Raw genomic sequence first — 12,630 nt, forward strand, 5'->3', positions numbered from 1 at the left:
TCTGACATGGTGGCTTCATTTAGCTGTCTATAGACCCCACATGGCCGCCAACCCCCGGCTGTCTTTGGCAGCATGTGTAGTGGTGAGGCCCAGAGGCTGATGGACCTGCAGACGATCCTGAGCTCTTCCATGAGCCTGAACTCCTCTTTGGCCGGGAGGAGTTTGCCTGGGGGTAGTCTTCTAGCCGTTATACTGGGCAGAATAACAATCAATCTGCATTACACCCTCTTTAAAGATTCCCCATTCCTAACTTCCTCTTCTCCTTTAAAATTCACCAATAAATCATTATTTTGACTATATTTTGTCACTTTCCCCCCATACAGACTTTTGGGGTGCCTTGAGATCTTCTTTTCTGTATTCAAAATTCTGTATACACATGAGCATTTATGTTATAATCACACAATGAGTGTGTACAATTTTAGGGCCCTGGACAGCAATACGATTAGTTTAGTTCAAGAACAAAAGAATTGGAAAAATCATTGTTTACTCTCTTAAAAACATATACAAATGATATATGGGTAACATGATACCGAATCAACATTAAGAACAATATTTTCAGGCAAAATTTTTCATCAGACTAGCATACCCAGACTATGTTTCCAAAATGCATTAATATTCACTCCTTAAATACCCAGACTAAACCTGTAAATTATCTTAATGACTGGTGTCAGGTGCCCCTTTCAATTTTAGAATGTAACTATCCTCAAAATAGTCTTTGAATTTTAAATATTTTCAAAAAATTATATATATTTTCAAAAAAGGGAGTTCTTAACCCGAATTTGGAATTGTGTTCAAGGGATCATTTGCAGAGAAAGTGGTTTACACTGTGATTTGCCTGCTAGCTGAAAGGATCCTCATTCCACTAGGCCAACTTTTTCCATTAAATTTGCTGCCAATCTCATATAATGTGAAAATTTGGGAATAGAAAAGCAGAGAAAATACCTGATAACACTGTTTGTTGTAATTTATGAAAATTAGTTATACTTGAACTACATTGTTTTCCTGAGAGTGTCATAGCTTATAGAGCCTGCACAATCTTGTTCTGAATTATGAATAATTATTTCTTGTAGAACATAGAACCATAGAACATTACAATACAGAAACAGGCCCCTTTTTTTTGCCTAGCCCCACTGACCTGCACCCAATTCACAGACCTCCATACATCTTCCATCCATGTACCTGTCCAAATTCTTCTTAAATGTTAAATTGAGCCCTCATTCACCACTTTAGCTGGACAGCTCATCCCACCACTCTCTGTGTGAAGAAGCTCCCCTTCATGCTCCCCCTAAACTTTTCCCCTTTCACTCTTATCCTATGTCCTCTGGTTTGTATCTCACCTACCCTCAGTGGAAAAAGCCCATCTACATTCACCCTGTCTATCCCCCTCACAATTTTAAATACCTCTATCAAATCTCCCCTCATTCTTCTAAACTCCAGGGAAAAAAAACTCCTAACCTGTTTAACCTTTCCCTATAACTCAGTTCCTGAAGTCCTGGCAACATCCTAGTAAATCTTCTCTGCACTCTTTTCTATCTTATGAACATCTTTCCTGCAGTTAGGTGACCAAAACTGCACACAATGCTCCAAATTTGGCCTCACCAATGTCTTGTACAACTTTACCATAACATCCCAAATCCTGTACTCAATATTTTGATTTATGAAGGCCAATATGCCAAAAGCTCCCTTTACAACCCTATCCACCTGTGATGCCACGTTCAGGGAATTATTCCAAGATCCCTCTGTTCTATCACACTCCTCAGAGCCCTACCAATGACTGTGTATGTCCTGTCTTGTCTGCATTAAATTCCATCTGCCATTTTTCAGCCCATTTTTCCAGCTGGTCCAGATTCCTCTGCAAGCATTGAAAACCCTCTTTTCTCTCCACAATGCCTTCAATCTTAGTGTCTTCTGCAAACTTGCTGATCACCACTTCAGCTGGCAGCTCGTTTCACACTTCCACCACTCTCTGTGTGAAGAAGTTCCCCTTCATGTTCCCTCTAAACTTTTTCCCTTTCACTCTTAACCCATGTACCCTCAGAGGAAAAAGCCCATCTACATTTACCATAAATATTTGAGTACAATGCAAAAAATTTTGAACCGAAATTTGAGCCCAAAGTAAGGGGGGGGGGGGTCACATTATACAAGAAGTTATAATTTAAAAAATTTTTCCTTCCAGGTTTAATGATAAGTAAGATTATCAGCAGCTGCCTACATCGACGGTAGCGTGACTTGGGGGTGAGGGGGGAGAGACGGAAACGTGACTTGGGCGGGCGGGGAGAGAGACAGCAGTGCGACTCAGGCAGGTGGGCAGGTGGGGAGAGAGACAACAGCGTGAATCGGGTGGGTGAGGGGGGGGAAGAGATGGCAGCGCGAATCAGGCGGGCGAGGGGAGGAGAGAGACACCAGCACGAATCGGGAGGGCGAGGGGGGAGAGAGTCACCAGCCACCGTCGGTTGGGCGAGGTGGGAGAGACGCCAGCTGGACTCAGGCAGGTGAGGGGAAAGAGATGCCAGCGCAACTCGGGAGGGCAAGGGGAGGGGAGGTCATATTATTCACAGGGGTAAAATTTCCCCCCCTTTTTCCCCTCAAAAATGGGGAAGGGGTCAGATTATACACAAAATGCATTATACACGCATATTTACGGTACCCTGTCAATACCCCTCATATCATTCAGATCATTGATATAAATAACAAACAACAATGGTTCCAGCAACCATCCGTCAGGCCCACCACTCGTCACAAGCTTCCAGTCTGAGAAGCAATCATCCACCACTACTCTCTGGCTTCTATTGTCCAGCCATTGTCGAATCCAGTTCACTATTTCACCATGAATACCTAGCGTCTGAACCTTCCTGGGTAACCTCTCATGCAGGACTTTGTCAAAGATCTTACTAAAGTTCATGCAGACAATATCCACAGGCTTTCCTTCGTCAACTTTCCTGGTTACCAACTCAAAATAGCACATTTTTTTAATTTCTGAAAATGCACCCCTATGTAGAAGTATCAGAATCCCTCCTTATCACATATCCTGGTCATTGTTCAATGCATTAAAACTTCAATAACTTGTCAGCTAATTTTGAATGTTCATAAATAAAAAAATCATACCTTTAGTTGATTTAGCCAGCAGACAGACAGACACATAGATATGTTTAACATACCTTAGCTCATGAACTAGATGTGCTGTTATCCTGGTTCCTGATGCCCCTAGTGGGTGGCCTAATGCTATAGCACCTCCATTTACATTGGTATTTGCAGGATCCAATTTTAGAACCTTCTGTACAGACAAATACTGAGGAGCAAATGCTTCATTTACCTTTTTGAGAAAAGATACACCATAATCAATGACAACATCAAGTTTATTTATTTTTTGTTAAATTTTATTAACAGCCCAGTAGAAGCCAATTTTGGCCATTTAAACCCATGCTGCCCAATTACACCTCAATTAATCTATAACCCTGTTTGTCTTTTGATGATGGAAGGAAACAGGAGCACCTGGGGGAAACCCACAAAACATTGGGAGAGCATACAAATTCCTTACAACCAGCATTGGATTCGAACCCTGGTCATGGGGCAGTAATAGCATCCCACTAACCGCTATGTTAACCTTAGACCGAAATAAAAGGTCTTGAATAAAGTAAAATGTTATCATTCGCTGTTCATTTATTAAGGCAGTGAATTGCTGTGCCTTGGCCTAAAATTCCCAACCTAGCTCTAACCCCTGATAGAGTCGGAATTACATAATAACAGCAGGACAGAATAACTATAATTTGTCTCAGTCCTCCTTAGTTAAGACAAGGGCAAGTCGATTAGGAAATTTGCGAATGATTCAGTAACTTTTCTTGAAAAGTGGGTTTGTGAATGCTCTGGGACAATAGGACCAATACTCACTGTCGAACACTCCATTCACATTCACTGTTATGGCTTGTGAAGTAGAGTAAAGCAAACCCAAGAAGAAGTTACCACCAACAGGAATGCAAGTAGTCAAAAATAAAGATTTAAAAAAGCAATCAGTGACACGACTAGGTTGTTTCACCCTCAAACCTACTCCAACATTCAGCTAGTTTGTGGGTGATCAAAAAATGCATAATATTTTTACAGACCTCAACCAGATCCATGTCCTTCAAGGATAATCCTGCTTTCTTCAGGACCCCACTGATAGCTGGCACAGGGCCTGTCAGAGATAGATAATAGAGCTAATTAATAAAGGGGGAAGTTTTGGAAGGTCTTGCCTTTTGCCACTAAATTGCCCATTCTTTTTTCAATGACCAATGTAACACTACAGGAAAGAATATTAGACTATCAACCTGTTTTGCCACAGGCTGGAAAAAAAAATTCACATTCACAGATCTCCATATGTAGTTCTCAGTTTTATCTATTCTGCTCACAGAAAGTCATGGTCAAACATGGAAATTTCATAAGAGAATGAAATAAAACTATTTTATCAATGCAATTATACTGTGATAAAAACAATTACTATTTTACATTTGAAATTGACATCTCTTTGTATTTACCATATTCATTATCTTCACTGAGCAATGTGTATCTGTGGAATCAAGCCAAACCACATTCAGTGTTTTACCGTTCCAGGTTTCACAAGAGGCATTCCCCTAGCTATATTCACCATAGCTGAATAGGGGGTTAACACAAAAGGTCCCAAAGATGAAGACAGGCTATACACAGTTCTTGGCCTGACAAAAAATTGCTGGAGGAACTCACAGGTCAGACAGCATCCATGGTTAGAAGTTGTCAGTTATCATTTGAGGTCTGAACCCTTTATCAAGAGGGAAGGGGGTGATATTACATACATAAAAGGGGAAAGAATCTGGGGAGGGGTCCATAGGTAAAAAGGAATAGGACAGAAAGTGAGAGAGGTGAAAAGATGGTGGTGGTAGAAATCATGAAGATGGCAGGGGAGGGGGGGGAGGAGTTAGAGAGAGGGAAAGAAAAAAAATAAGTACAGGAGTAAGTAAAGAGATGGTAACATTGGAAATAGATGGAGTTATAGGTTACCTAAAATTAGAAAAATCAATATTCATCCTGTTAAGTTTAAAGCTATCCAGGAGGAATAGGATGTATTATTCCTCAAGTTTACATTTGATCTCACCAGGACATTGGATGAAGTTGAGGACAGACATGTCATTGTGTGAATGGTTGGGTACAGAAAACTCAAGTTTTGACCCATAAACAGAGCATAGATGTTTGGCAAAGCAATTACCCAATGTGTGTTTAGTCTCACTGATGTAGAGGAACCCACATCAGGTACACTGAATGCAGTACGTTGAATGTTGTGCATGTTAAGCTCTGTCTCACCTGGAAGATCTTTTTGTAGTTCTGGATGGAAGTGAGGGACAAAATGTAGGAGTAAGTTTTGCAATTTCTGCAGTTAAAGCAGGAGGTGCCTCAAGAGGTGGAAAGAAAGAGAAAAGATGAAAAAGATGGATAGAGGTGGAGAGGGAAAGATGTGGCAGGAGCAAAATTGCACTGAAGTTAGTGTAAGTGCCAGATGTTAATGTATCAGATGTGGAGGCTGGTGGAATGGAAAGTAAGGTCGAGTGACTCCTTCCTTGCTTTATTTCGGGGGGGGGGGGAGGGGGCGGGAATCTGAGGTAAGGGCAGATGTATGAGAACTAGAGGAGCTAACAGGAAAGGGCTTTATCAATGACAGAAAGGGAGAATCATTTCTATCCATGGAACTGAAACTTAAGACTGACCATTTTTATCCATGGATGCAGCCCAACCTGCTGAGTTCTTCCAGCATTTATTTTTCTGCTCTACATTCCAGTACCTGCAGCTTTTATGTTTTTCGATAGTCTTTGGCCTGTTCTGAATATAATGCGAAACTCAAACTCATTGAGGGTTTTTACTTTCATCGGTATACCATACCATCCCTTATGAATTTTTTCAAATTCATTTTCAGGATTTGAGTCACTGGCAAGACCGGTGCTTATTGCCCATCCCTGCTGTACCTTTGAGAAGGCAATGGTGACTTGCCTTCTTGAAACACACCAGTTCTTTTGGTGAAGACACACCCGCAGTCTATTGGTAGGGTGTTCCAGAATTTAAACCCAGTGTCAATGAGATTCAAAGCCAACATGATGTGCAAAATGGAGGGAAATATGGTGTTCCCATGTACCAATGGGTCTTTTCTCATGGTACAAGTAGTGGGTTTAGGAGGTGCCATTAGAATAGACTAGGCCAGTAGTTATCAACATTTTTCTTTCCACTCACATACCACATTAAGTGATCCCTTTAGCATTGGTGCTCTGTAAGGGATTGCTTAAGGTGGTATGTGAGTGGAAAATGAAGGCTGAGAATAACTGCTCTAGACCCAATTGTTACTGAAATATTTTGCTTGAGAAAAATTGTCATTGGCCTTTTTCCTTTGGAGTTATGAAACTGTGTACATAACGAGTCAATTAGATATGATTAAAACAGTGGTTTTCAAACTTTTTCTTTCCACCCACATACCACCTTAAGCAATCCCTTACTAATCACAGAGCACCTATGGCATAGGGAATACTTAAGGTGGTACGTGAGTGGAAAGAAAAAGGTTGAGAACCACTGTGATAGACCCATGAAACGTAGAGACGATTTGAAATGTACAGATTGGGCTTCTTAGTATTTATTATTTCAATCAATTTGAAAGATAATTTAGAGGTAGGGTCAGTTCTAGGCAAGCTTCATTTTATAATTTTCTTCCTCTGTATCTTCTCACATCAAATCACAGATCTCCTGGGCAAATGCTTATTATTGACAAGCCGAAGGAATGAATATTTATAGTCCGGTAGTTAATATAGGTAGACTACTCTTTGGCTTGGCTTCGCGGACGAAGATTTATGGAGGGGTATGTCCACGTCTGCTGCAGGCTCGTTGGTGACTGACAAGTCCGATGCGGGACAGGCAGGCACGGTTGCAGTGGTTGCAAGGGAAAATTGGTTGGTTGGGGTTGGGTATTGGGTTTTTCTTCCTTTGTCTTTTGTTAGTGAGGTGGGCTCTGCGTTCTTCTTCAAAGGAGGTTGCTGCCCACCGAACTGTGAGGCGCCAAGATGCACGGTTGGAGGCGATATCAGCCCACTGGCGGTGGTCAATGTGGCAGGCACCAAGAGATTTCTTTAGGCAGTCCTTGTACCTCTTCTTTGGTGCACCTCTGTCTTGGTGGCCAGTGGAGAGCTCACCATATAACACGATCTTGGGAAGGCGATGGTCCTCCATTCTGGAGACGTGACCTACCCAGCGCAGTTGGATCTTCAGCAGCGTGGATTCGATGCTTGCGGACTCTGCCAGCTCGAGTACTTCGATGTTGGTGATGAAGTCATTCCAATGAATGTTGAGGATGGAGCGGAGACAGCGCTGATGGAAGCGTTCTAGGAGCCGTAGGTGATGCCGGTAGAGGACCCATGATTCGGAGCCAAACAGGAGCGTGGGTATGACAATGGCTCTGTACACGCTGATCTTTGTGTGTTTCTTCAGGTGATTGTTTTTCTAGACTCTTTTGCATAGTCTTCCAAAGGCGCTATTTGCCTTGGCGAGTCTGTTGTCTATCTCGTTGTCGATCCTTGCATCAGATGAAATGGTGCAGCCGAGGAGGGTAAACTGGTTGACTGTTTTGAGTTCTGTGTGCCCGATGGAGATGTAGGGTGGCTGGTAGTCATGGTGGGGAACTGGCTGATGGAGGACCTCAGATTTCTTCAGGCCGACTTCCAGGCCAAACATTTTGGCAGTTTCCGCAAAACAGGACGTCATGCGCTGGAGAGCTGGCTCTGAATGGGCAACTAAAGCGGCATCGTCTGCAAAGAGTAGTTCACGGACAAGTTGCTCTTGTGTCTTGGTGTGAGCTTGCAGGCGCCTCAGATTGAAGAGACTGCCATCCGTGCGGTACCAGATGTAAACAGCGTCTTCATTGTTGAGGTCTTTCATGGCTTGTTTCAGCATCATGCTGAAGAAAATAGTAAAGAGGGTTGGTGCGAGGACGCAGCCTTGCTTCACGCCGTTGTCAATGGAGAAGGGTTCGGAGAGCTCATTTCTATATCTGACCCGACCTTGTTGGTTTTCGTGCAGTTGGATATAAAATCACAATCAATAATTCTGAGAATCCATTCACATTTACCCATTCATCCACAACTGACAAGATCAGCTTTTATTGCTGGGCTTTTGAGACAGCATTTAAGAATCAATGACATTTCTTTGGGTCTGGAACTACAGAATATATCAGAACACTACAGGACCTGAGTGAACTACATGGGAATTAGTGTCAATTCCATAGATTCCTGAGCTTCATTACTGAGGCATCACTTTGTTAAAGTAATGATGTGGTGACACAAGTTCAAATCCCATCAATGCAAATGGGGAATTTACATTCAATTAATTAAATTGAAATATTATAATCAACACTCCTAATTGAGTGGAGCAAATAATGCTTGTATTCACATTTTAAGCTTAATATTAAATTAACAGTGTAATATTTAAATCACAAATTGTATTCCTCCTCTACTTAGCAGTCTGGGATACACTTCTTGAAAACTAGTTACCGTAGCAATAGCTAGTTCTTGAAAACTAGTTACCAATGCAATAAGACTCACCAATTCCCATAATGCGTGGGTCACATCCACATGCATGATGAGCCACTATTCTGGCCAATGGTTTCAACTTATGTTTCTGGACTGCCTCTTCACTGGCAATTATCACCGCAGCAGCGCCGTCACATACTCCCTGATGAACACACATCAAAAACATTTGTAGCAATTGCAAATTTAGGTCAAATCTTGTTAGAGCCACTCAATTTTTCTAGTTAACTACTCTTGGTCTGTCTATACCTCTGAGCTTTCACGCTGTTACTTGACTCATATATGCAAAAGAAATCTATGAGTAATGCCCAAAGATTTAATAAATGTATCATCTTGAAGTGGTCATCTGGACTTGAAGCATTTTATTTTGATCCTTGATCACTAGCATATTAACATTTCAACCAGCTTCAGTTTCCCTGGTGAGAGGAGGATATTGTGACAGAGTATTTAGAGGTGGCTTGTGAGGAATTGCTAGACCAGGTGGCACACACACATTTCAAAACACAGAATTTTTGCAGAGTGCTTTTTGCAGAAAGAGCAACCAAGGTGCAGAATACAACTGGCCTGGGAAAGCATGTGATCTTTGCAGGCAAGGGGCAGAACAATTTTGTTCTCAGAGAGGGAGGGTGTGAAACAGAGAGCGAAGGAGTCACAGAAATCAGTTCCAGAAGGACAAGCTGGCAAACTTTGGAAGGCTGCCTGGTCAAAGGAGAAGACTGCCGGTCTGCAAGGTGACCTGAAAGAAAGAGGATCATCTGGAGAACCCTGAAGGGCGTGCGGGGGGGCAGGTTTCGTCAGCAAGACTGCTTGAGAAGGAATCAGTTGCGGATGTCCTGGAAAAGGAATCTCTCTCTGAAAACCAGCAAGAACCCTCCTGAGTGGTAACCATTTGCCTGTTAAACACCAAAGCCTGGTGAATTTTGTTAAGGCTAATTTTTGTGCACAGTACAAGAATTGCCTGCAACCAGTGAGATTTGACTGTGATCCAAAAAACTTTTCTAATCTTAAAAATACATTACACACATCTGCGCTTAGTATTAGAGGGGGGATTAAGTAGGTTAGGTAGGTTAAGTAATAAATTAAAGTATAATTCTGTTCTCTTGTTCAAATATAATTAAAAACTACTTTTGTTTAAGTAACCCTGTATTGTGGTGCATATCTAGTACTGCTGGTTTTGGGGTCCTTTGGGCCCGTAACAATATAAAAAATGTGGGCATGAGAAAAAATACATTCTCAAGCTCATTGAAATGGTTCTGAGGTTGAATAGCCTCATTTAGGGCATTTACAATAAGGAGAAGCAATAGATGAGACAGATTAAACTGAATAAATGGGAAGAACTTCTCCTCAAGTTCAAAAAGAAAGCGAAGATTTCTCATTCACAAAGTAAAAATACAACTGACCAATTTTCAGTAGGTGCATTACTTTGTTTCTTTGACATAGCAAAAATGTCTGAAAGGGCAAGACATAAAGTGACAAAAACAAATAGCCATGCAAGGTCATATTTTAAAATAGACTTAGGACTGAGGCCACTGTTGATTGTCATCCATACTAACAACTTGCATGTCAAGATAGTTTGGTTTATATGTTTGTGGCTGACACCAAAATTGGTGGTATAGTGGAGACTGAAGAAATTATCTCAGCTTATAATCAGTAAAGTGGGTCAAGAAATGCCAGATGGAAAGTCATTTAAACTAAACCAGGATTTGCACAGTAAATGATTGGGGCCTGGAGAGTGTTGTAAAAGAGAGAGACTAAGGGGTACATGTGTATATAGTTCCATGCAAGTGCAATGTTGGTAGACAGAATGACGCAAGAACAAAAAACCCATTGTCGTGCTTGCCTTCATTAAGTGCAGGAGTTGAGATGCCATATTAAATCTGTACAAAACATTGTATGGAGTTCTAGTCACCCAGCCCTAGGAAAGATGGCATTATGTTGAAAAGAGTGCAGAAAAGGTTCATAAGGATGACATTGGACTAGAAGGCTCATGTTCTAAAGAGTGGCGAACAGGTTGAGATCTTTCTCCATGGATTGTTGGAGATTGAGGAGTGATCCTAAGACATATATGAAATTAGAAGGTAAATTGTCAATCTTTTTCTTAGTGTGAAGGAGTCGAAAACTAGAGGGCATTGATTGAAGATAAGAGGAAAAAGATTGAAAAGAGACCTGAAGACAACTTTTTTTTCCCCCCCAATGGATATGTGGAATGAGTTTCCAGAGGAAGATGCAGAGGAAGGTACAGTTACAATTAAAAGACATTTAGACTGGTACATGAATAGGAAAGGTTGAGATAGACATGGGCTTAGGTGGTCACAGATTGAAGGTCACTGGAGATGTAAGACAGCTGAAGTTATTGTCAACCTTGTTCTTAAAAAAAGAGGAAGCAGATCAAGAGGACATTTTCAGAACTGTGGAATCTAGCCATTGAAGGCGCTACTTGGAGCAGCCATTTTCAATGGGGGACAAAGCATATTTAAGGGGTGGGGAGAAACAGGGGAGATAGACTGAAATCATAAAATATTTATGTTTTTTATGTAGTTGACAGGAGAGAAGTATGGAAGAAACCAACTAAATGACTCTTCACAGGGAAGGGGCCACTAAACATTGAGCAGAGTCCTAAGTGGGCCATACATAAAAAGGGTTGAGAATGGCTGGCCTGGAGCAATTCAGATTGGGGAAGCACAAGAGATTACAATTAAGGGAGAAAAGGTGGATAGACAAAATTACACAAGGAAACAGCAAGCCATAATGATATATCAAAGGCTGACAACATTTGTGACTGATGAACAAGGAGGCAACACTGGTTGTTAAGCAACAGTGTGACTAGTGAAAAAGACAGAATAAAATATAATCTGGACTATGGGATTTTAAATAAGATCTAATTCAAGGTGTTTGAAAAGGGGGAAAATCAGCCAGAAGAGAGGAATGTAACAGACAAAAGTTACAAATATAAGGAAGTGAATTCTTCTCAGATGGCAAGATTGGGTTACCCTTGGTAAATGGCCAGGGAGATGGATAGAGTTACTAAATGAGAATATGGGCCTTGGTCAGTGCAATGAATAATAATTACTTAACCTGGAGAAATAAAACTGTCTAAATGTCAAGTACGTCAGCAGACAACCAGCTATATATTATAAATAAGGAAAGTTTTTTGTGGAACATACTGAAGCATTTGCTGCTGTGATAGTGCCTTTTTCCTTGAATACAGTTGGTAGTTTGGCCAACTGTTCTGCAGTGGTCTGTGGTCTAGGATGTTCATCCTCTGCAAAAGATTCTTTTCCTTTCTTGGTTTTCAGATCAATGGGAGCCATCTCTTCTTTGAAGTAACCGGCATCATGAGCTGGATCACACCAACAGCAACAAGAATGGATTACAAAATATTTTCTTTTTCATTATTTTTATTAATTTAATTTAGCAAATGTAACATAGGTAAATAATCATGAATAGAACAATAACAAAACTTGTATAATACTAGTGACATTAATGACAAAACCTATATTGTGGCGGCCAACCCCCGCGAGATTGAGCCGGCACATCGTGTGGTGAGCGCGGTAGTAAACAGCAGCATAACGTACTGTAACATGTCCCTTTATACAGCGAACTGACGCATCTGAAAGCTGGAGCAGTACAAGACCAGCAGCCCTAAAATGGCGCTGGCCAAGCTGCCCAGTTAACAGATCAATAACAGGCTGGGGAAGAAGGGTATTCACATGCAAGAATGCCCAGCCCGCTATTGTTATTCATGCGGCTGATGTCAGCCAATCAAACAAACGGCGGGAACTCCAACTGTATAAAAGGAGCCTTTCCAGCCTCAATAAATCTCAGAGCTTAACCTCCCACACTGCGAGTGTGTGTTTCTTTGTAGCAGTCGGCTACAACTGGTGACCCCAACGGTTTAGGCGGCATCTAAACCCAGCGATGGATAGCAAAGAAGCGATCAGCACAATTGGCCTCAAGCTCCCGACCTTCTGGACAGTTCGAACCAGCGTGCGGTTCGTCCAGGCTGAGGCTCAGTTCGATTCGGGGCATCACATCTGAGTCCACACGGTACTATCACGTGGTCAGT

General features: G+C 41.6%; 1 protein-coding gene across 1 annotated transcript in view; it reads right to left on the bottom strand.

The window, feature by feature from the left end:
- acaa2 (acetyl-CoA acyltransferase 2) overlaps positions 1 to 12,630 on the bottom strand; it is a 60,103-nt gene that overhangs the window by 3,617 nt on the left and 43,856 nt on the right. Inside the window, exons 6-9 of the mRNA XM_069923883.1 lie at positions 11,729 to 11,904; positions 8,580 to 8,709; positions 4,101 to 4,171; positions 3,159 to 3,313 (exon numbers count right to left, since the gene is read on the bottom strand). Coding sequence (XP_069779984.1) covers positions 3,159 to 3,313; positions 4,101 to 4,171; positions 8,580 to 8,709; positions 11,729 to 11,904 — 532 coding nt within the window. The remainder of the gene's footprint in view (positions 1 to 3,158; positions 3,314 to 4,100; positions 4,172 to 8,579; positions 8,710 to 11,728; positions 11,905 to 12,630) is intronic.

This window comes from Narcine bancroftii, chromosome 3, assembly GCF_036971445.1.
Source record: "Narcine bancroftii isolate sNarBan1 chromosome 3, sNarBan1.hap1, whole genome shotgun sequence".
NCBI classification, from domain to species: domain Eukaryota; kingdom Metazoa; phylum Chordata; class Chondrichthyes; order Torpediniformes; family Narcinidae; genus Narcine; species Narcine bancroftii.